The 25,868-nt window shown below is 40.8% G+C and overlaps 1 protein-coding gene across 1 annotated transcript in view; it reads right to left on the reverse strand.

Annotated features, from left to right (window-relative positions):
* ascc3 (activating signal cointegrator 1 complex subunit 3) overlaps window positions 1-25,868 on the reverse strand; it is a gene marked incomplete in the record, with an annotated part of 191,770 nt that overhangs the window by 43,991 nt on the left and 121,911 nt on the right. Inside the window, 9 exon segments of the mRNA XM_034196559.1 lie at window positions 5,633-5,787; window positions 7,041-7,266; window positions 14,147-14,257; window positions 14,259-14,324; window positions 15,881-15,967; window positions 16,268-16,432; window positions 17,424-17,543; window positions 18,111-18,335; window positions 19,121-19,312. Of these exon segments, the coding sequence (XP_034052450.1) occupies window positions 5,633-5,787; window positions 7,041-7,266; window positions 14,147-14,257; window positions 14,259-14,324; window positions 15,881-15,967; window positions 16,268-16,432; window positions 17,424-17,543; window positions 18,111-18,335; window positions 19,121-19,312 (1,347 nt within the window).

The following is a 25,868-nucleotide window of genomic DNA, read 5'->3' on the forward strand; positions in this document are numbered from 1 at the left end:
AGAATGCATGATCTGTTTGGTATTTGGAGCAAAACACTTCATAGACATGTTCTTATATATATATCTGAGACCTATAATATATGCCTAACAATAGTATAATAAGAGACCTTTAAAGTAACACACTGATTTTCAGACTTTAAAACACATTTATTTCAAAATGGTGGGATTTACCTGCTTACCATTCCATTTTGTCACTACCGAAACGATCATGTCAATTACTGAAACGTAACCATATGTTTCGGTAGTGACGATTCTGGCTAAGTTTGAGCATAACTAAAGAATGCTAGCTAGTACATGGCTAGCATACACGTTTTTGAAGAGGTTTACACACATACAAACCTAATACTTTGCATAAAACCCCGAAAAAGTTTACTTAATTGAAGATAATATCACTCTACCGAACACGGTAGTGACAATTCTTAAGGTTACACGCCAATTTTCAGATTTCGGAACAGATTTATATCAAAAGTATGGGATATAGCTACTTGCCATTCAGCCATGAAGGACAGGGATGCAGTGTCACTGTCTAGTCAAAAATGCAGGGGTGTGGCTAAAAACCAGGCTCAGCCATTGGACTAAAACCCCTTGTGTTTCGGCAGTGACATGAAAACTGGGGACATGATTTTTTGAGTATATTTTTTTTAATAAAAAAATGATACCCACAATAAATCTAAATATTCCAACTTCTGTTTGAATGTAATCATAATGATCTTCTAAATACACCATTGAACATAAGTGTTATTTACAGAAATTGAAATGTAGATGTCAGGGTTGGGGACAGCTACTTTCCAATAGAAAGTACCCTATAAATGATGTTTTTGTATATATCAAGCTTATCACTATATAATGTAATGCCTTGTGTTTGAATTAGGGCCGGGACTTTAACGCGTTAATTAAGATGAATTAATTACACAAAAATTAACGCGTTAAAAAAATTAACGCATTTTAATCGCACTTATTTTTGCACTGCGGAACGTTTCTCACTGGATGAGTTTCAGGCGTACCGATTATACTGGAGCACCAACTAACGTTCATGACTTCAGACAACAACAAACCACAGTGAACAACAGTGGGACATTTTGTTTAAAAAAACGGACGGATGGAAGCGTCGATAAGAGCACGGTTGTGTGCAAATTATGCAAAAAGGAATTCGCATATCACCGCAGCACATCAAGCCTCAAGTATCACCTCAATGCAAAACATATAGCAGCTAGCGTGGAAGCTAGCGTGGACGTTAGCCTCTTTTATCGCGTTCACACCATACAGTCTATGGTTCACACCAAAAAGAGCCGGTACTAAAATTAGTTCATGAGAACCTTTTTACCCCCACGAAAGTCCCTGCTAGAGAGCAGAGAGCTGCTAGAGAGCAGGGACTTTCGTACGGCTCTCTTGTGAGAAAAGAGCTATATTTCTGATTGGCTGGGCGGATTGCAAACCACGCCCCGTAAAACTCCCAAAAAGTTTGGTGAAGCCGCCATTTTATTATCCTCGCATTAGCATTATTAGCATTAGCATTAGCCCAGCGCAGAAACGCAGAGAGACTAACTTATGGCAACACAAAATAAAACATGGGAGCGGTGGAGATGAGGAGGTGTCGGCGTTCTGGCGATTTACTCGGAAGGCTTCAGTAGAAGCTGCTGGGGACTTCCGGCCGGGGACTTTGGGCGGCAGTATACGCCGTGAAGTGGTTTGCCGCCTGCTAGTAAACCCAAAGCAGAAGAAGAAGAAGTGACGTCAGCGGCTTCATTTGTTCTCATGAACTAAGTTCTCATGAACCTTTGTGGGAAAAGTACTGCGGTGTGAATGCGCCTAATGGTATACTAAAATCCATGTGAAAAAAATTGCTTCTCACTGTTCTCAGGTCAAATATTTATATGCGATTAAAAATGCGATTAATTTCGATTAATTAATTACAAAGCCTCTAATTAATTAGATTAATTTTTTTAATCGAGTCCCGGCCCTAGTTTGAATAGACCATAACATATTCTTAGTAAATATCTATGTCTGAATACTTAATTATTTTGTTAAATAGTTTTTCTTGTCGTGGGAACGCACTTTGTACTAATTTGGTAGAATGCCCCATATCTGAATTTTACTTAATTTAAAATGACTGTCACATCTGGTTTTTAAAAACAGTATGGACATTATAAAGAGATAAACATTTTAGTAGCCTGGCTAATTAACTTGTAAGACTTCCCACATTTCCTTGAATTATGCAATATGACAATAAGTGACTGAGGCTCATTCTATATATTTGCAAGGCTCCAACACTGCACTGTTGAATTTCTACTGAGCACCTCTGATTTGTGTATTTGGCAATACAGAGTACATGCTTTATCTTATATTATATGAATTAAAGAAGAATAAAGGACAGTATTGACCACACTGTGGGTGTTGTGTCAGGACATGTGTCGGGCTCTGCAACCGGATCACTGCTAAGCCCCTGCTCTCAGTTACCTCTCTCCCATGATTGGAGCATGCATTGCTAATCGGACATAAACATTCATCTTCATATTCTCCCCCGCTACAATGAGCTTCCTATTCCACTCAGATTCCAGCAATAAGCTTCCCATGATCCTCTCTGGCCAGTCTGCCCCCTGAGGTGGGACATTCAGGCTCCCAAGGACAGATGGAGATTCCATGGCTGTAAGAGTAACAAGGTAGGGGGAGCTGCTCTTCTTCTCTCCTTGTGAGAATGGGAGTACACTGGTGTTGGTGTGTGTAGTGACGCATATCAGGAGACAGGAAGAGGAGACAGCCACTTGGAACAGCCCTGGATGATAAGGGGTTGTCTGGCCAAATGTCTCACATCCTGTAGAGGTGTGAGCCAGGGTTTCCGTTTCCCGGTAATTACCGGTTTTAGCTGGTACAATTTAATAAAAAACGCTAAATTCAAAACCTGCCGGTCAAAATGTCCGATGCTCCGATCGATTGGCCGCCGGTCATTATCGGCCGATATTCACTCTTAATAGTTTGATCTGTGCTCTCTATAAAGGCCGACCAGGAGAGCTGGATCTGATCGATATGGACATAAACGCGAGTGAAGTATAACCGGACGCAAGAGAGAGATCAGATCAGCTGCTCCATAATCACCTGAAGCCCCGGCTGCCCCGCCCACTGTTTAGCGCACTGCATGAGAAACTGACGGGCTGTCAGGAGAGAAAGAGAGGGAGAGAGGAAAAGAGAGGATCCGTTTCTCCCGTGTTATTATTCAAAGTTAATTTAAACTTTTTGAATATTGTACTTCATCTACTGCAAGTAGTTTGTTTGAATGTAATAATTATGTTGTTTGTTGAATCATTTATTGAAAAATGAATCTGAATTTTTCGATCTGTAACGATTATAAACTGAAGCAATACAAAAATGACTCCCATTAACTGAGTTTTAAACATCAGCATATCCGGTCCTAGTCCGGTAATTACCTGCTAACGGAAACTGCAACACAATTATTAATATTATTATTGAAACATGACCGGTAAGTTTCAAATTTGTCCGGTAAAATTAATTCTGTCCGGACATTTGACCGGCGAGAAAAAATCGTAGCGGAAACCCTGGTGTGAGGAGATGGTAGCTTGTTCTTTCATGGAGGATAGCAGCTGACGTCAGATTAACAGCAGCATCTATTCCTCTACAGCTGATCCAACCCAAAACAACATCACCGAAGATGGTTCTAGTGTTCAAGGCGGCTACAGTGAAGGAGAATCAGCTGTGTTGTGTTTTATGCAGCAGTTTAAGTCGTTTTTTTAAATACATTTTGAATGGCTTTTTTTATTTTTACGTGACTCCAATGCAAGAGGAGCAATTCAACATATTGTTGAAGGGATCAATATATCGTGAGTTATCAGGTTACGTGGGGAATTGGACTCAAAGTTTTCATGCTCTGTAGAAACCTGGTTACTGTAGATTTGCATTAACGTGCCACCGGTTAGTAATCAGATTTAACCCGTAAGCCTTGTCTTATTTTATTGCATCTTAATTCTGTTATTGATTAAAGACATGACTGTATGGAGTATTTTTTATTTGCTTTATATTAATCTTTAACCGCAAAGTAAAGTTTTGAATTATTTTAAAAGTGAGGGTGTATCGTTAGAAGTAAAACCTCTCCTTGCATCCTGCTGCTATCTGTCTTTGGCCTGCGTTGCTAACATGTAAAATCAAGAAACGTAAGAGGTTTATTTCTCCTTCAGAACAATGGAAAGGCTCTCCTTTCACAGCACATCTCCATGGAAACCTTTGATCTCTGGGCTCGCTCACACACACACACACACACACACACACACACACACACACACACACACACACACACACACACACACACACACACACACACACACACACACACACACACACACACACACACACACACACACACACACACACACACACACACACACACACACACACACACACACACACACACACACACACACACACACACACACACACACACACACACACACAGGTGTTTCATAACGTCGTCACCTCAAACACAAACAAACAGGCTGGAGTTTAAAGACTGTCTCAGCCTATTCTCTTCTGTCTGATGGAGACTTCAACACGTTCCACATATTTTATACATTATTGGTGATGTTTGGTTTTAGTTCAAACGTTTGCAGTTCAAATATTCTGCTGCTTTTCAAAGCGTTTTTACTTTCTTTTCTCATCTTAATACAAATTAATTCACTACTACTTACATCTGATATTTAACTCCTTCATTTTCAGCTGCAGAAACCATTCAACTATTACATTATTCAGCTATTTCAGAACATTGAGGATATATATGTTGCTGTTTATACCTTTTTTAAAACCTTTTCTTTTAAATATTAAGCTTCTTCACTATTTTTCCTACTTTTCCAGTTTAACATTTCACTTTCAAGTTTCCAACAAAGTCATTGCAATGCATTTGAGCTGTAACAATTTGATTCAAATCATTTAACTTTTCTGCATTTCTCCGCTAAGTTCAGCAACACACGTTTTTGAGGCTAAAAGCAGCTACAGAGACCATTCAGCTGATAACATATTCAGCTTTTTCAGCGAAATTCAGGCACAAATGTTCACAGTTTACAGCATTCGCACGCATTTCCTGTAGGAAATGCCTTTTCTAGTTATCTGTTAACCATCACTTTTCCCTCATGACCTCCCCTGATTATGGACACACGGTTTTTGTATTATAAGTTTTGCTTATTAATGCCGGGTTAAATATCAATCAATTCCTTTATTGGGAAAGGGACATTTCACCCACATTGCAACAATATAAAGCCTGGTTAAAAGTAACCATTAAGTGGCAATAGCAATATTCTTTAATATCAATATCCTATTTACATGCACAACTGACTGATTGTAATTGTGGGCAAACACTTTTGGGATTTTTATGAATTGAATATTATATGTATTATAATATATTTACTCAACTCGAGTCTTTTAAATCATTTTTAATCATCATTTAACTTGATTCCTTTTAATTCACTTTTCTGAAAAATCTTGCATCGTTATGTTGTAGTTAAAACTAGAGGGTTGACAAATGCAACAAAAATAAACTCTTGTAGAGTATGGCACTGACTTGTAATTATTATAATTTTTAATCTGAAGAGAAGCAGCAGAATGGCAGTGTTACAGTGTCCTCCATGTTTACCTGGTCGTGCCAGCGGAAGTCAGGCGTGATGACGAGCCGCACGCGGAGCACGGTGCGTGTGATTGGCTGGATGTTGGCCTCCATGGTGATGGCAGGGATCTGGTGGGCACACTGTTTGACCGACTGTCCGATGTTCACATGGTGCAGCATGTGACCTGGGAACAATGCAAGGCCGTTATCATGTGTTCCATATGTTTATTAATATAAACCTATACAAAACTAATAGAAGGCTGATGTGGCTCATGCAGATTAAAGTGAACATCCCCATGAAAACCTGATATTCAAATAACAGGTGCTAAACCTGCTAAATTCAGCACACATGTCTTTGTCATGAGTGTTGTCATACCCACTGTTCTGAGTTTAACTGGTTTCACTCACTATCAATCCCAATCACTTGGCTGTTTCATAATCAGCATTTCCAGTTGTTCCAGGAACAAGAAGGATTATCCCAACTTAACAATAAAGATTTACATTTGAAAAACGTTTTTAAGAGGTCAAGGGCAATTTTGACGTTACGTTAATATAAAACAATAAAACGTAGAGGTAGAAGGGACTGGTGTTACAAACCTAATGTGTGTGAATGTGAGATGGTCATAACAAAACAGCGTGTCAGAACACACACAGGTCTCTGAACTAACACTGTGTGTGTGTGTCAAAGCATAAATATTTAACATTTCAAATAAATGTGTGTTCCAGGTAAAGCAACATTTTTCAATGATTAAGACATTTTCTTTGCATGTCAATAGGACCAGAATATATATACAATATCACTATATCCAAATGTGGGTCAACATATTGGCGCTGCCACCTTTTTTTTTTACCATAGAAATCAAATGCCCCCCTATGATTTCAAGTCTGCTGCCGGTTTGATTGTAATCTTACAGCAGAATATGTAGAAAACAGGTTAACATGGAGAAAGTGTTTAGATTAAAGGTCACCTTTTATGCAAAATCCACTTTTTCACATCTTTTCTACACAAACATGTGTCCCCTCTGTGTAAAGAGACTCTGACAGTTTCAGGAAAAACGACCCCCTCTCTTTTTGTCCAGATCCATTTCTATAAAAACCTGTCTGAAAATGAGCTGATCAGATTTTGGCCACTTTATGATGTCATAACGATTTTTTGGCTTATGTAACCATTAGCCAATCAGCAACCAAGGTAACCCCCCCCCCCCCCACCTTATCACCTGAATCTCCTCCTAGAGCACCATTGAGTTCTTTGTAACCAAATATCTCTCAGAGGGGCGTGGGGAGGGGCTCCTTATTTTCATCTAAAGTAACAGACAGAGAATCAGCACTTTGGAAACAGGGCTGAAACAGAGGGGATTATGGGATTTTATAACTGAATTGAGCCATTCATACAGTCTGTCCATACACTGGTGAAACTTGGACTGTGTGTTGTTTTTACCGATCTCATCCTTCCTCATTTCCTTCAGCTTGTCCACGGTGAGCTTCTTCTCCTCCAGGCGGTTCAGGACCAGGTGACTGAGGTTGGGGAACTGACGGAGGGGGTGGGCGAAGCCCCACAGCCGCTTGTCGATCACCTTACAGAGGGTGAGCAGGCGGTAGGTCATGGCCGGCCACCGCTTCCTCAGAGCGATCTCAAACAGAGCCCTGACGATACGAGCAGAGTTCTGTGGGGGGGGGGGGGGGGGGGACTGAATCATTAACAACAAGCCAAGTAGTAACTGATGACAGCAATAGAATTAGGTCAGAAGTCTTGATTTCCTTTCAAAGCCAAAAAGAGACTTGTCACTTCAGCCTTTATGTGTGTGTTACACTATGGTGATGGTGTTTATATGAATGCAGCTTCTACATGCCTACACAATTTAGATATCATCTACCACGGGGCACTGAGGGTTATAACACACACCACGGATCGTAGTATGCTCTGGTTGGATGGTCTGCTCTGGCCGCCCGTAGAGGAACCATTGGCACATCCTTATTTATGAGGCTGTTTTTGGTGTTCCATCTTATATACAGAATGATATCCTTCAGAAAACTACAGAAAGCCACCTGCTTAGCTCCGAGGACTTGTTTTCCAAAAGTCCAGAGTGAGCTGGGAAAAGGGTGTTTAGTTCTGCTGCTCTATATACTTGGAACCAGCTGCAACACGAGCTGGTCTCTCTGAGTGACAGAGAAGCAGAGGACTGTCTGTAGATGCTTTTTATGATGATGTTCAGATTGAGACCATGATACAGTATTTTCTCTGTTCTTGTTTTTAGCCTGGGTTCTGTGACTGTGCTGCTACCTATCTTGGACAGGACTCTCAAGGAGACTTCTTGGTTAAATAAGGTTAAATACAAATGAATGAATAAAAGCATTTTAACAGTATCTTTAAAGTTGGAATACAACAAGGGAAAACATTTGAATTGATCTAAAGTCAGTGGTGATATAAAGTGATTTAACTCATATTTAACTGACTGTAGTATTCAATGTGAACACTTTTCGGCTATGTTTTTAATGACAGCCTTTTAGTTAAACCTTCAGTGTTGTAGGACATCAGTTCCAGTTCACAGCAGCCGTTTGTGTTTTCCAGTGTTTTTGCTCAATTAAAGAATTTCCATGGTGATTAATCATCAGCAGGAGGTGGGGGGGGGTCAGACGCTCACTGATGGATGGGTCAGCTCTGGTGGAGAGGTCAGGTGACCGTGATGCTGTGATTGATCTGCTCAGGTGTTAATGTGATCACATGGTCTGAATGCACTCTGGAGGGGGTTATTGAAGTGTGTGTGTGTGTGTGTGTGTGTGTGTGTGTGTGTGTGTGTGTGTGTGTGTGTGTGTGTGTGTGTGTGTGTGTGTCTGGTATCAGAGTCAGACTGACTCTCTGAGGGAACGCAGGGAGGTGTGCAGTCTGGGCAGAACCGGACCCTGGTGATCCTGGTACATGCTCTTCTGCTCCAGAGACATTTAGTGAGTTACAACCTGACAATAAATCCTCCTTGGTGCACTATAGCAACCCAGTCTCATGGCATTTCGTGTTCACCAACACGATTTGTAATCTATTGATTCGTGTTCACCAACACGATTTTCCCCTTTTTTTCGTGTTGCACAGCACGATTTTAAAAGCAATGTATTTCTACTGGTAATGACGCTCATGGAAGCACGGCAATCGTTTGTGTCGCTGCCCTTAAAGGCAATTGGATAACGGAGAATTGTACACCCGGAAGTAAGTATTCCCCTTACTGTCGATTGATTTTACAGTGATATCTGCACTACTCATCGACTAAAAAACACCAGATTATCCTTGTTAATTACACAACATTGATTGGTTTAAATTGTATTTGTATTTTTCCCCTTCGATTCGGAGAAACAAATATTTTTTCGGAGTAAAGGATGGCAGAAGACACTACACTACCCAGAATCCCCAGCTATCGTTTGGACTACACCATGTGCTCTGTTTGACAAACCCCGTGATAGTCCTCAAGCTCTGTGATTGGTGAGTGTGCTCCGAGGGTTACGCGGAGCCTCGAACAGCACTTGAAATGGGATGGAACCACGGCAGACTGTCCAAAACTGGATTTGAACGGGTCCACCGCGTCTCCCGCGTCCCCCACCCCGTCACCAGAACTACACATGCTGGCTATTCTGTTTCGCAACATGTTCTCTATCTATGGCACGTCTCTACTGGGAGTTGTAGTTTTAAAAGACGTTTTCATATTTCCCATAATAAGAAGTTGCCAGTATTAAACTGTGTACTTCCCTGGAGGTTTAGGGGATAGGAAACACTCACATTTAAAACATATAATTAATAAATGGGTGAAAATTGCTTGTGCCCATAATGGGCAGCATTAATATATATACACACATGCCAGCTAAGGTCAGAAGAGCTTTATTTAACAGCTGGTCTTATGTTTGTGAACCCTGTTGTTAATTGATAACATTACATTAATTGATAAGCCTGAAACATGCACTTGTCAAGGTTCAGAGGCACATTTTGCAAATATGGCAGTAGCCATCGATCAGCTTAAGATAAGATATACTTTATTGATCCAAAGTTGGAACATTTGCGTTACATCAGCATGTGTAACAGTTAAATATGCAGTGGTGTTTATTTGTAAATCATTTAGTATAATCACACAAATTCTGTGTTTTATATTTAACAATTCTGTGTTCTTTATTTATTGATTGTTCAATACCGGACAAGGCCGGAGATGAAATATCTACATACATCTTATAAGAGTATAATACATTATGTATAATATCAGTTAAAATAAGTGCTTCAACATAGTTAACATTGCTGGAGGTACGCACAAATATTGATAGATGTCTTGTAATGCACTATTGAGGAACCTGCGACCCAAGTTTTTCATTCAATGCATAACTACACCATAGTTGTGTAGGCCTATATGATATGTCAATAAACCTTAGAAAATCTTGAAAGGGATGTGCAAAATAGTCATTATATACAGTCTTTAATTAACTATTAGTAGAGCATAACGAGTAATGAATATACTTTATAGGGATCCTATTCATATCCAGTGTTGTGCTAGTTACTGAAAACCAGTAACTAGTTACCATTACTAGTTACTTCATGTCAAAAGTAACTCCGTTACTTCACTAGTTACTCACACACAAAAGTAATACGTTACTGTGAAAAGTAACGTTTTTCGTTACTTGTACAAATGTCTCCCATTAATGCCCTTATAGCCTTCATTTCAGTACTGTTATTACATTGGAGAATAATACAATCTGTTGATCAACTTGACATGCATTATATGCAATCTGGATTGCATCGATATTAGCTGGCTTTCCATTTTTGTATATTCTTTCTCCAGGTAGTTGGAAAAAGTTTTCCGTCCCATATGCCGTGTGCCGCCCCGACATGCTATCATGCTAACTAGCTCCCTGAAAGCGGGTGACTCCACTGTAGCAATAGCCTGGATGTGTTCTACAACATACCGTGCAATGGCTTTATCGACTTTTCCCTGGCCAGCAGTCCTTTGGTTAAAATCCTGCCGCTGTTGCTTAGGTCGAGGTGGAGTGGCGTCGGCTGAGTCTCTGTGGTCTTAGCTACTAGCTTCGTCCCAGCATGTTGTTTTTGCAGATGTTTTAAGAGATTTGAATTACTGGTTTGGGCAGTAGATAGGCTCTTTGACCCACCAAGACACAACTTACATTTAACTAAAACGTTATTTTCTTTGTGCTCGACAAAAGTGAAATAGTGAGAATATCTCCAGGTGGAGAAATTAGACTTGAGCTCCGCCGCCGCCATGATAGCCTTGTTAGTAAACAACACAAACACGCCCACAGCGCGTCTCCGCATGTGACACAGGAAGTATCTAAGTACATTTACTCAAGTACTGTACTTAAGTACAGTTCTCATCTCTGTTCGCCTGGCTGTTGACTATATAACTAACGCAGTAACGGAGTAACGCACCATGTAGTAACGGTAACTGAGTTACTGAATTTAAAAAGTAATGCGTTAGAGTACTAGTTACTGCCAAAAATAACGGCGTTACAGTAACGCGTTATTTGTAACGGCGTTAGTCCTGACACTGTTCATATCTAATAATAAAAATAATGAAATTCAATAACATGCTTTAACCACTAGGTGTCCCTTTATATCAGCTGTGCACCTTTATGGTGTAAATACAGCCTATCTACCAATTGGATCAAATATAAAAGTCAGCCGAATTAGTGTTGATACTGCAAGGAGACGTATTGTGTGAAAAGAAATGTAAGATGTTGTTTAATGGCTGATATATTTATGATCCACGTCACGTTTTCAGTTCCTCATGTTTGTCTAGAAGTCTTCTCATCAGGGCTCTATAAATACAGAACTACGGCAGATATGTAATATGTAATGCAGCCGAACCGTGTATTACAATGCCGTTATGTGATGACTTTCAAAGAGAAGCAAGCACACACTCGGAATAAAGTATTTTTTTTAAAGTTTTCGGTCTGTTTCCGGTATTTGTTAATGACGATGTGCTGTGAGATGTGAGACTGGAATTGCACAGGGGAAAATAACGTAGGCTATCTTTAGATGCGGATTTTGTTAAACTAATATGTTTGCGCTGTGGACCAACACTATACATTGACAGGGAAGGGGGTAGCAATAAAGATAACATCATTAAACAGTTACACAACATAACATAAATAATATCGATAGCAGCGTCCCTAGCAACCACCTTGGTAATGAAATGAAAACGTACTTTGGACGCAATTTCCTGAAGTAATCTTCGTAATAACTAGCAAACTAAAGATCATGTACATCCACTGCACACATAATCTGAAATAACAACTCATATTTCTCGCATCAAATGACATCAAAACGCATTTTAATGGCCAAACTAACTTTAAAATAGGCAGTTTCCACCGAGAATAAAACGAAGTTCGGCCATGTTTTTTTTTTCTGCAGGGAGAAATTTGAAGATCACGTGACATAGACGCCAGCCATTGGAATGAATGGTGAAAAAAACGGGGTTTGTCAAACAGAGCACATGGTGTAGTCCAAACGATAGCTGGGGATTCTGGGTAGTGTAGTGTCTTCTGCCATCCTTTACTCCGAAAAAATATTTGTTTCTCCGAATCGAAGGGGAAAAATACAAAAGCATTGCACACAATTTAAACCAATCAATGTTGTGTAATTAACAAGGATAATCTGGTGTTTTTTAGTCGATGAGTAGTGCAGATATCACTGTAAAATCAATCGACAGTAAGGGGAATACTTACTTCCGGGTGTACAATTCTCCGTTATCCAATGAGAATGGACGCTCACATTGCCTTTAAGGGCAGCGACACAAACGAATGCCGTGCTTCCATGAGCGTCATTACCAGTAGAAATACATTGCTTATAAAATCGTGCTGTGCAACACGAAAAAAAGGGGAAAATCGTGTTGGTGAACACGAATCAATAGATTAAAAATCGTGTTGGTGAACACGAAATGCCATGAGACTGGGTTGACTATAGTTACCATCACAGACTTTCCAGCAGACACACATCAGTCCTATTTGTGCAATTTTGATCAAAATATATTTGTCATTACTATGGGACCTTTTGGGAATGTGGATAATGTGAGATGAGTTAAACATTATATTCTAGTGCAAATTTCGCCGATTGGCTTGTGACTGTATTCTTTTTAAAAAGGAATTAAACAAGAAGAAATATACACCCAATGAAATAACAAACTTTAAAATATCCTGTGTCAGATTTGATAAATAAATAAAACTTCACTACAGAGGCTTCACAGATTATTTTTTGACTAATTAATTTCTTTGCAAACATTATTGAGATTCAGGTATTCCAACACCAGACTTAATGTTCCTTAAAGGGGACCTATTGTGCAAAATCCACTTTTTCATGTCTTTTACAGATAACCATGTGTCCCCTCTGTGTAAAGAGACTCTGAAAGTTCCAGGAACAAAGATTCTCTCTCTTTTTGTCCTGATCCATTTCTATAAAAACCTGTCTGAAAATGAGCTGATCAGATTTTGCCCCCTTATGATGTCATAACGATTATTTTTGGCTTGTGTAACCCCCAGTTTCCGCCGCGTCCCGGCTGCGCCGCGGTTTTGGTCCGACCTCCTCTAGCGCCATAACCCACCGGACGCGTCCCAGAAGCGTTTCAGAAGCGTAGCGTCGTGCGTGCAGGCTCGCAGTTTTGTTATTGATTCGGGCATCCTGGACATTTGTACTTCTACAAGAAAGTAAGTAGGCTACGTAGTTAAATGTTTTATTTTTGTGTCTGTTTAAATTGTTGTGTCTGTTTAAATTGTGTTTATTGTCGTTATAAATTATTAATTAATTCATATAAAATAGTGTGTTTTTCCACTTCCATGATGAAAACCTCGTCGTCCATTGTGCGTATCGTAGTGGAGGTGTTGTGATGAAGGAGGGGGGTCTGCTAAATTAGTATATGTGGGGAATGGGCCTGGCCCGGATGCTCACCTTTCCACTTCCTGCAAGGGGGGGGCTGCCTGCCCGACCTTATGTTACGGCTGCGCCGCGGCAAAAATAGGATTCATCCTAATTTTAGAGAAGCGCTGCGCCGAGCCGCTTCTGGGACGCGTCTGAGCCGTAACGCGGCGCGTGTGGTGGAGTAGCACCCATTGACTAGAGTGGCCGCGATCCTCACGACCGCCGCGGCGCAGCCGTAACATGGCGCAGACGGACCCGGTGGAAACTGGCGTTAACCATTAGCCAATCACCAACCAAGGTAACCCCCCCAGACAGAGAATCAGCACTTTGGAAACAGGGCTGAAACAGAGGGGATTATGGGATGCTGCAATGATCTGTTTGGTGTTTGGAGCCAAACTCTTCTGAGACCTATAATATATTGATGAAAAACAGTATAATAGGGGACCTTTAAGTTCAAAATGAAAGCATGGCTTAACAAATGTTTTAATATATTTATTAGTTTTAGTTTATGTTATAGTATAAATATATATTTATTGGAATTATTAAATCTTTGTTTAACCAGGTTAATGTTTTAAATAATATACACTAAAACATTATATTATTATTATGAAATATCTGATATATTGAAGTGTGTGTGTGCTGTCCCTCACCTGAGCCACGTAGCCCAGGTCAGAGATGAGGGAGAAGCTGTCCACCTCCCCCCGGCTGATGTAGGTCTGCAGCAGCACGTTGATCTTCCCGTAGCCGTTCTCCACCCCCCCCCGCAGCCGGCAGCTCACAGTAGTTACTCAGCAGCTGGTCCAGCTCCTCCAGCTCCTCGTCACGCACCTGCAACACACACACACACACACACACACACACACACACACACACACACACACACACACACACACACACACACACACACACACACACACACACACACACACACACACAACACACACACACACACACACACCACACACACACACACACACACACACACACACACACACACACACACACACACACACACACACACAAATTATACTTTGGATCAGAACCAGGACTACAGATGAGATATGCTGTAGAGACCTCAGAGCCTGACTGACTGAAGCACTGACTGAAGCTCTGACTGACTGAAGCTCTGACTGAAGCTCTGACTGACTGAAGCTCTGACTGAAGCACTGACTGACTGAAGCTCTGACTGAAGCTCTGACTGACTGAAGCTCTGACTGAAGCTCTGACTGTTTGAAGCTCTGACTGACTGAAGCTCTGACTGAAGCACTGACTGACTGAAGCTCTGACTGAAGCTCTGACTGACTGAAGCACTGACTGAAGCTCTGACTGAAGCTCTGACTGACTGAAGCTCTAACTGAAGCTCTGACTGTTTGAAGCTCTGACTGACTGAAGCTCTGACTGTTTGAAGCTCTGACTGACTGAAGCTCTGACTGTTTGAAGCTCTGACTGACTGAAGCTCTGACTGTTTGAAGCTCTGACTGACTGAAGCTCTGACTGACTGAAGCACTGACTGAAGCTCTGACTGAAGATCTGACTGTTTGAAGCTCTGACTGACTGAAGCTCTGACTGACTGAAGCTCTGACTGACTGAAGCACTGACTGAAGCTCTGACTGAAGCACTGACTGAAGCACTGACTGAAGCACTGACTGACTGAAGCTCTGACTGAAGCTCTGACTGAAGCACTGACTGACTGAAGCTCTGACTGTTTGAAGCTCTGACTGTTTGAAGCTCTGACTGACAGAAGCTCTGACTGACTGAAGCTTCAGAAGCTCTGACTGACTGAAGCTCTGACTGACAGAAGCTCTGACTGACTGAAGCTTCAGAAGCTCTGACTGACTGAAGCTCTGACTGACTGAAGCACTGACTGAAGCTCTGACTGAAACTCTGACTAAAGCTCTGACTGACTGAAGCTTCAGAAGCTCTGACTGAAACTCTGACTAAAGCTCTGACTGACTGAAGCTCTGACTGAAGCTCTGACTGAAGCTATGACTGTTTGAAGCTCTGACTGACTGAAGCTTCAGAAGCTCTGACTGACTGAAGCTCTGACTGACTGAAGCTCTGACTGAAGCTCTGACTGTTTGAAGCTCTGACTGAAGCTCTGACTGACTGAAGCTTCAGAAGCTCTGACTGAAGCTCTGACTGAAGCTCTGACTGAAGCTCTGACTGAAGCTCTGACTGAAGCTCTGACTGAAGCTCTGACTGAAGCTCTGACTGAAGCTCTGACTGAAACTCTGACTAAAGCTCTGACTGACTGAAGCTCTGACTGAAGCTCTGACTGAAGCTCTGACTGTTTGAAGCTCTGACTGAAGCTCTGGCTGAAGCTCTGACTGAAGCTCTGGCTTAAGCTCTGACTGAAGCTCTGGCTTAAGCTGACGACCTCTCACCTTCAGCTGGTCAAACTCCTCAGCCTTGGACACGATGCTGAAGATGTCTGCTTCTGTCCTCTGAGAGTTGAACATTTCATTGAAGGTCTTCAGAGGAGGGGGAAACATATATACCAAGTTAATAAAGTTGTAATTAGGACATGTCATTATGTCTGACACAGTGATGCAACGTTTGATTGATGAAAACGAGTCCCACTGCAGTCAGCATGTCGTTGTGTCCCTGGGACACTTCACCCCACATTGCTCCTGTGGGGATTGCCCACAGTATTCAGTATGTAAGTCGCTTTGGATAAAAGCGTCTAACAAGTGACATGTAATGTAATGTAGCAGTGAGTGTAGTATCTGGTGGAGCAGTGAGTGTAGTATGTGATGGAGCAGTGAGTGTACCTCGATGGTGTTGTATCTGATGTAGAAGTGGCTGGCGGTCCTGCCCATGTCGGTGGAGGCGTAGTACCCAGTGCGCTCCTCGAAGCGGATCATGCGGGCCTTGTCCAGCTTCCTGCCGGCCTCCACCACCAGCTCCTTCCTGTACAGCATCAGGGAGGGGTCCATCTGAAACATGTGAACACCACCGTTATTTTAAGATATGTTAAGTCAGTGTTGCATATTGATTTCTCTTTTCTTTGTAAGGCTGCACTTAAATCTGCTTTTTATGCAGTTACTGTTTTTCAATTACTTCGATAAACAACTGTATTTTTTCAAGCAGAAATAACTTAAAATAATACAATTAGAACTTTTGAAATATTGAAACACGAGTGGCAGTAACGGTCACAATTAAGTTAAGCGTAATATTAGATTGAAATTGGATAACAATTTTACATAACTGCAGTGACCTTCAAGGATCCTGATGTTGATTGTTGATCTTTCACCAACCATATTAAAAAAAAAAAGTTATAGCTAGCTAGGTCTTTCTTTCCACTAATGAGAAAAAAATGAACCCCATAAAAAATATTATACCGGCAAAAATGTTGTTTTACCTGTTCATGAATTCAGGAGAGAAAAATGTACTTAAGAATAAAAACATGGGATCATCAGAATATTTGTTCTTACTTGTGTCAGGTTCTTTGAACCTTTTAAAATGCTATTGGTTTCTATAAATGAGTCCATTGGTATTAGACCAGGTATAGACAGGTGAACAGTAGCTCTGTCCGTAGGGACTAGGCTTTGAAACCGAATGGTGCCAGTTCAAGCCCAGATAAGATCAATATACAGCATGTGAACTGGTAGCTGGAGAGGTGCCAGTTCATTTGCTGGGCACTGCTGAGATGTCCTTGAGCAAGGCCCTCAACTGTTCCCATTGGCAGTTCCTTCGCTCTGCCATCTCTTTATTTTTGCCTGTCTATAGGTCCTGTTTGTGCGTTTGTTCATTTCGGGCCTATATGTGTCATTTTAAAAAGACAAGAGTGAAGAGCTGAATCTCCCCTGTTGGACAGACGGACGGACGGACGGACGGACGGACAGACAGACAGACAGACAGACAGACAGACAGACAGACAGACAGACATACAGACAGACAGACAGACAGACACATAGGACCCCTGACCTGATAGGCCTTGTGGTTGATGCCGTATGCCAGTGGGTTTGCCCTCATGCGGACGAACAGGTAGGTGTAGCTGAGCCACTTCACAGCCTCCTCCACATTGGTGACGGTCCCCAGAGCGATCTGAGTCAGGAGAGAGGAACACATCAGTCTCTGTCTCCATCTAGTGGACACTCCAGATACTGCAGTCTCAACAGAACTTTTTTTTCTTCTACTCTTCCTAACTGTGAGACTATTTCATTCTACAGCATGCTTTGGACCATCACACTGGTCAGACTGAAGACTGTCTTGAGATGAATCTGTTCGTCGTGTCACTGAACAGTGGGAAGAGAGTTTCATTTGAAAAACATCAATGTGTTTTTCATCAAAACAGAACAGGTCTGACGATGTGCTCACAATGAAGCCTTTATCAGATTATGAATGACACACTCCATAGGACATGATATATAATCACACATCAACAAACAAACTACAGCTACTATCTTACCTTTATTTTATTGCTTCTTTTTAATACATTTAACTCATTTATTTTGTGTTGTCTTACATTTTTTAGGTCACATTGTAATTAATGATATGATGTAATGAGGGCTTCATGCTGTAATGCATCAGATATTTCAGTGAAAAACCCTGAAGGTGATTTCTGTCTTGGTAAAACACACACTAGATCTGTGGTGTCACTGTGGGATTGACCTCAGCGTTCAGGTTGTCGGCCAGCCTGTCCAGGAACTGGCTCTCGATGGGGTTCTGCTGGGTGAGCAGGGTCAGGTAGTGGCTCAGTTTGTCGTGGGTGGTGATGATGGTGCCCTCACCGTACTTGTCAAATTGCGGACGACCTGCACGTCCAAAGATCTGCATGACGTCCAGGATGCCTAGATCCACCAGGGTCCCACGCTTGGCATCGTAGATTTGAGTCCCCTGTTATAGAGACAAGAGACAGACGGGGGTTGAGAGGACTGGAAACACTTAAGCCACCAGAACCTGGACCAACACCGGCAGACTCAGGGACAGTTTCATCCCCGGAGCTCTGTGCAGTACCTAACTATGTTTATATCAAAAACACAGGCTTCTTCAGATGTGATGCCAATACAGTTCCAGTACACTCATTTTTTTTTCTTCTCACACTGATATTCTGAACAATCTGTGCTGTTGTATTTGCTGTAAAGTGTCTCTACTGTAGGCTATTTTTATTATATGTACAGCACTTTGGCTCCACCAAAAATCGTTTATAAATGTGCTATATAAATAAAACTTGATTTGATTTGATTACACTATTTTAAATACAGCTCAGTTTTTTTATTTAGCATTTAAATATAAATATTGAGATTAATTGTAATGTTTTTTTGTGTGGAAAAAATAAAACACTATCTGTGTTGTGATACATTTAATATAAGGGTAAGTCTGCTGAAGTTGTTTTTGTGTGTGTGTGTGTGTGTGTGTGTGTGTGTGTGTGTGTGTGTGTGTGTATACATCAACATTTTACATATTTTCTTCCTCTGTACCATTCCATTCCAAACTATTAAAACACATCAATGAACCAGACCAGGTGACATGATCCATCAACACCATGAACACACACACACTGTAGTTCATTTAGAACAACACACACCGTCATGATTCAACAAATGATATATCTTCCTGAGGGACAGAAACTTAAACTGAAGAGGAACAGCTAAACCGTGAACCGAGTGAAAGAGTAGAACCTTGATGATGACTGCGTGTGCCGGCAGGTTGACTCCCCAGGCCAGAGTGGCGGTGCACACCAGCACCTTCAGGTGGCCTTTGGAGAACATGCTCTCCATCATGCTGCGGTCGGAGCGCAGCATGCCGGCATGATGGATCCCAAAGCCTTCTGGGAACATCTCCTTCATCTCCTTGTTTCTGGAGCGCTGGATCTGAAAGTAGAAGTAGACATTTTACTTTTCTTAATTCCAATTGAGGAAATTTAGTTTACACTGTTATTGTATACAGTACAAATACATACATTACATACATATAGGACTATACACATCAGGCCCCAAATAGACATGCATTTTATCAGGCGATGTCAGAACAAACGGGGCTCAGAATGGGGCATTTCAGTCTCAAAATAAATTGAAGCTAACAGAAGGGTTCACAAATGTTATTCAGGATTTATATATAATGTCTCAATCTACAGAAATATTTTTCAATGCACATATATATATATTTATTGTTTTATGTAAAACAAAATCCACATATATTTAAATAAAGTTCACCAATATATTTCTGATCCTCAATGGATTCAAATCAATCTAAATATAAATCCACAAATATATGTATTTATATACATATATGTATTAATATACATTATTTAAAATATAAAATATGTTTCATGAGGAAAAATGTAACATATTCATGTTTTTATCATCAAACATATTTTAAATATTCGCCCCCACAACGTTAAGACAGCAGAGCAGTGGGAGCCGGTTGGTCAATCCTGACCCGTATTGCGCATGCGCAGATCTAAGATCCAGTAGAAATGATAAAAAGTAAAAGTCTGCTGCTTATTGTTCTACTAGGCCAACATAGAGTCAGAGTATATGAGAGTGAGAGTGTGTTAATTAATATATTTGGCAGTTTGGAGTATGTCTGTAGATTTGTGTGTGTGTGTTTCATGTATAGGCCTCTCACGATAATTAATTTTGTTGGACACATTTTCCCGGAAATTATTGCGATAAACGATAATATTGTCGGCACCGTTGTATGACCATTTTAGACCACTGACATAATGATAATATATAATAATAATTCAAGTACATCCTTTCAAACTGCTAGTCACATCCTCATGTAAATGGCAATTTATCGAGTTCATTTTTATTTATCGTACGATAAGTCAATTAATTGCTTATCGCGACAGGCACACAATAAAACAGTGGAAACAAACATGTGTTTGACTTTCATTAGTGAATTAAACTTTGTGCCCTTTATAGTCTGTGTCCAATATTGTGTATTTGTATATATTGTATATATATCCTATATATATGCTAAGGTCCCGCTACTGACACGATAGCAGTCATTTAGTGCGCATATTTGTAATTAAACCCATGATATCAAAATCTCACTCCAGCCAGGTACCCAAAGTTGGCAACCCTGGATTAAATATGATTGAGTTTAGAATTAGAAATATTGCTACATTATGGGACGAGTATGTACAGTAGCATGTGTATTAGCGTTTGGTGCCAATTTAGCCATATAAACAGGGGTGCACATAACTTTTTTGCCCTGGTTCTCAAAGGAGCACCTGGAGATGTTGCTTGGTGCTCATCCTTAAAATGAAATAAACTGTAACTTTTGAGGGGGTCTTGACTTTATTTGCCAGACACACGGCACTGAACACACATGCAGAGGTGAACACAGAACACACATGCAGAGGTGAACACAAGACAACATTAGCACGACCAGTAATCCTACAAGCTGTCATCACTACCCTCCTGACTGTTCTCCTCACTGTCTTCCTCTCTGTCAGACATGGTAGCTGATGATGTAGGCCTACTTCTTTCTCTCTGGTTGAGTCTGCGATTAGATGCTTGCATCCACAAGTCAACAGCTGGGTTTGGGTCGAAAGTCTCTGTTGTCATCTTAGACAAGTGGATGTAATCAAATAAATATGTGAACATAACCAATAACCTACCATAGCCAATAACAAATGAATGTAACTTATTTTATTTGTGTTGTTCATTCATATCTTATTTTACCTTAACATTTATTTATGCATTTTTTTTTATATCTCCAGTTTTAAAGGATGTTTTTGGTTACTGTCCTATAGTATACATTGGAATGATTTCAAACCTGTTTATCCCAATAATTATAAAGGAGTGCCTTGGAAATATGTGTTTACATAAATTGTGACCAAACCGTTTTAACTTAGACTAAAGTGAACTATCTAAACACTCAGAGTCCTTTACCTCACTGAGCTGTAGTTATCAGCCTCTCAGTCTGACTGGAGAGGACTCTCCCTCCACATTATTGTAGAAACATCTTCTAATATCCGTTAAAGCAGCTAGCACCAGATTATAATAACAACAGCGCCGGAACCGGTGCACCCTCCCTCTCTCCCTCTCTCACTCGCACTTTGGCTGTGAGCTGCGGGCGCCAGATAAGCCAACATCCCCCATTTTCATCACTTACAGCGCCCATCGTACAGGGCAAATGAAACGTGTAACCGGGGTGAAAAGGCTGTTACATTTACTTAATTATGAATATTGTTACATCAAGGCCGAAAATTAGGATGAGCCCCAACGGTCAAAAATGTTTTTTTCCCTCCCAGAGCTGCCAGCGCAGCGCCTCCCCAGATCTGGCGGCCTAGGCGAACATCTATTACGCCAGTGCTACGGGCCGGCCCTGAGTTCATATGCAACTCGCAAATATATTTCTCTCTCTCTCTCTTTTCTCTCTCCTCTCTTCTCCCTTCTCTCTCAAATGCGCCTTTTTTCAAATGACACGGTGCTCTTTTTTTGGCGGAGGTGCGCATGCGCACCTGCGCACCAGTTATGTGCAGCCCTGCATATAATACTAATTTACAAGCTTGTAGCATTTGCTAACGTAGCTAACGTTAGCCATATGTGATAAATATATATATGTGATACTAGTAACTAATCAAAACCTTATGGTCATTTTTCTTGCAAATAGCTAAATATATGTAAGAAAATAACTTCCAAAGAGACCTCGGCAGGGCTCTGGAGGTGACCTGGCACCTTAAGCTGTCAGTGCAATTGTTTATTTTGGGTCCATACTGGGACTCGAACCAGTGAGCATCAGGTTAGCTCCTGAGCTACTACCGGTGTTCAGAGAGATTAGTTTGAACAAAGGTAATAAACGTGCTTAGAGGAATGTGAGGAAAGCAACTACCACTGGATTGTTTGGGTTGGGTAGAAAACATGCCAAGATCTCACACACACACACACACACACACACACACACACACACACACACACACACACACACACACACACACACACACACACACACACACACACACACACAACACACACACACACACACACACACACACACACACACACACACACACACACACACACACACACACACACACACACACACACACACACACACACACACACACACACACACACACACACACACACACACCACACACACACACCACACACACACACACACACACACACACACACACACACACACACACACACAGTTGAGATGGTGGTGTGTGATGACTGACAGTGGGCTGTGACCCAGCCTGGCCTGAGGGTAGTTCTCATCACAGGACGTTATCTCTCTCTCTGGGCATCTAAATAGAGGTCAGCGCTCTGAACACAAGAGAAAGCACATTACTGCCAACAGCTGTCTGCCTCTCTCACACAAAGACCCACACACACACAAAGAAACACACACACACACACACACACACACAAAGAAACACACACACACACGCTTTATGTTGCATTGACTCTTATGCTGTATGCAAACCTTGTGGATGTGTGTAATGACTTTCAACTTTAATTTAACAACTGTGTTAAAATGTTCTTTCATTAGGTCAAAAGATTAAGATTATTGAATAAAAAAATGGGGGTTTATACAAATCAAAACATAAGTACAACAATGTTTCTTTATTTAGAGATATTTGTTACCTAATGAATTTGACATCTTCCTCTGCTTTGGCAAAACTGAAATGTGACGGAGTTGCTGCAAAGCATCTTCTTAAAATACAGGAAGCCATGTAGATAATGGTTCTAGCACGGGATAGGAGACAACATTGTTTAAAATGTCATGAAGTTAATGTTTTTTTGAACGTGTTAGATTCCTGAAATGTCTATGGTTTATACAAATAGAAGGGATTTTCACATTTTGTTCTACGAAATACAATACGTCAGTAAATACCCCACTGGTAAATATATGAAGGTTCTTACTGTCATAAAAATGGCGGTCAATAACTAAATTAGACTAAAAAACATCATCCGAACATTAGCCACCTTTAGCTTAGCAGTGGCGACTGGCCGCCATGCTACCGTGATGTCCTTTCATTTACAGCCTAACGATAGTTAATATTTTTAGCCTGGCAATTGCATTTTGCTTCAAAACTCATTAAAGTGATGTTAATATGTAAAGTTTATCCTAATGAACAAAACGTGTGAGGATCATAAGGGTTTGTTTCTGCAATATTCCAAAATCCAATGGAAAAATCCTACAGCATTTTGCCGAGAGCGTCATTGTGTTGCTAACTTCAGGTTCAGCCCACAAACTAAGTCATCAGTGCAGCACTCTATTAAAGCTGCACTGAGGGTTGACAATAACATAACAATTTGACACGGCATACACATACTTAACAGCCTCTAGTTAGAGGCACAAACATGCAGATGGCTAAGGTACACTCAAGGCCTAAGTGAAACTATCAACCAACTACTGATGACTTATATATCTTGATACATATTGCTGGTGGTTTACCGCGCAGGCCTGGCATGAATGCCTATGAAGAAGACTCTTCACTCTGCTCTATGACTGTGTGTGCTAGTTCATTGTTTTAACTTTGACAGAAGACAAGCATTTCTTTATGGTAGTGCTTTGTTATGCTGCTAACCCTTTACCTCCATGTTTTGTGCAGTAATGACAATCCCATAAATAGGAGACAATATAAATAAGTTATTCTTAATATGATGTGTAAAGCCAGGGCACACTGTGTCCTGGCAGACCTTAGGGCAGGCACTGTGCTGTGGAGATCCACCGGAGCAGGGGAAGCTGGGTAATTGAAATGCTCTGGCTGAGGCTTTGCTTTGAGGTGTCAGAGTGTGTTACCGCCATGCTTCCAGCCTCTAATCTAAGGTGAGTTAGCACTGATGTCTGCAGTGCCATGGCTGTATTTGAGATGGCAGTGACCTAAGCTGCTGCTCAGGTCCCATTAGGCCCTGCCACTCGCTGCAGAGCTCTGTGTGTCCGCAGACAGCCAGCTGCCAGCTCCACTCTCCGTCTGTCACTGCCGGGCCTGGGCAGTGGGCACACATCAGCCAACACCACAGCCCAAATAAACCATTACACGGCTTGGCAAACCTTCTCTAAGCACCACTGAGTGGAGGGGGAATAACTAACTGGTGTAGCATTAATGACAATTTCATTTGAGCGCATGTAGATCCCTGATACTGTGAGTAACAGGAAACACAAAGGCATGACCAGAAATGTGGAAGCATCAGTGTTACAATGCAACAAACTATAAAGCCCATACATGTCCTAAGCAGACAGAGATTAACTAAGTAGTTTAACCCTCCTGTCGCGTTCACACTGAAAAAACTGAAACGTTGACTTTAATTAAATATCTTATGTTAACAGAGTTCACCTCACTGTATTAGGTTAGTTGACAGTAACTATATAAAGTAAAAATAAAAATGATTAGGTTCAACTTAATTAAAGTCAATGTTTCAGTGTTTTTAGTTCGGGTCAAATCTGACTGATTTAGGCAAGGCAAGTTTATTTATATAGCACCTTTCAACACAAGGCAATTCAAGGTGCTTTTTACTACTTTCATCAATCATAAATATTGTGTTTTACATGTGATTGCTTAAAGGCCTTATGGTATGCTCCACAGTGGGCATTACCCTTATATTATATATACACTTAACATTACAAATACATGTATAAAATTAAATAATAAAACATTTGATTTTCTAAAACACTGTTCTCTTACATGGTTTGTTGGGTTATGCCTTTGTCTTAGACCCTACATTATGTTCATCCATCAGATAGTTCAAGGTTCAAGGTTCTTTATTTGTCAAACGAACATAGCTACAGTGTAGTTATGTCGATGAAAATCTTGTGTCATAGGCTTCTCCAACAGTGCAACTCAAAACACAGATAAACAGACAAATATAGTGCAAGTAAATAGTAATACAAAAAGAAAATAGTTTAAAAAAGTGAAATAGTGCAATAAGAGTCTATATGCAAGTCATTGAAATATGATATATTAGGTAAATAGATAAATCATTTCTAAGTAGCAGCCAGATGAATATTGTGGATGTTGTTTCAACAGTTCAGGAGTTTAACAGTCTTATTGCCTGTGGGATGAAACTGTCCCTGAGTCTGGTGGTTTCAGTCCGGATGCTGCGCACACACCTACATATCCACAACCATGTTCATTTTCAGTGTCTATTATTTGTATATTCACTGCATATATTCATGTAAACCAGTAGTCTGAAACATTGTCTTAAATAATGATGATTCCTGTTTTGTATGTTGTATCTATTCATGTATTCATGTTAATGTGAGAGCAGTTTAAAAAAGGATCGGTCAAATTTGAACGGGAATAAGGGGGCACAACGAACACAACAGGAGGGTTAACATGACTGCCAATTTCATTCGACCACTCGTAAAACCCTTTTACTTTGAGTTGCAGGAAACACAAAGGCATTACCAGAGATGTGGAAGCATCAGTATTAAAATGTAAGAAAATTACAAAGCTCAGAG

Source organism: Gymnodraco acuticeps, unplaced genomic scaffold (genome assembly GCF_902827175.1).
Source record: "Gymnodraco acuticeps unplaced genomic scaffold, fGymAcu1.1, whole genome shotgun sequence".
Taxonomy (NCBI): domain Eukaryota; kingdom Metazoa; phylum Chordata; class Actinopteri; order Perciformes; family Bathydraconidae; genus Gymnodraco; species Gymnodraco acuticeps.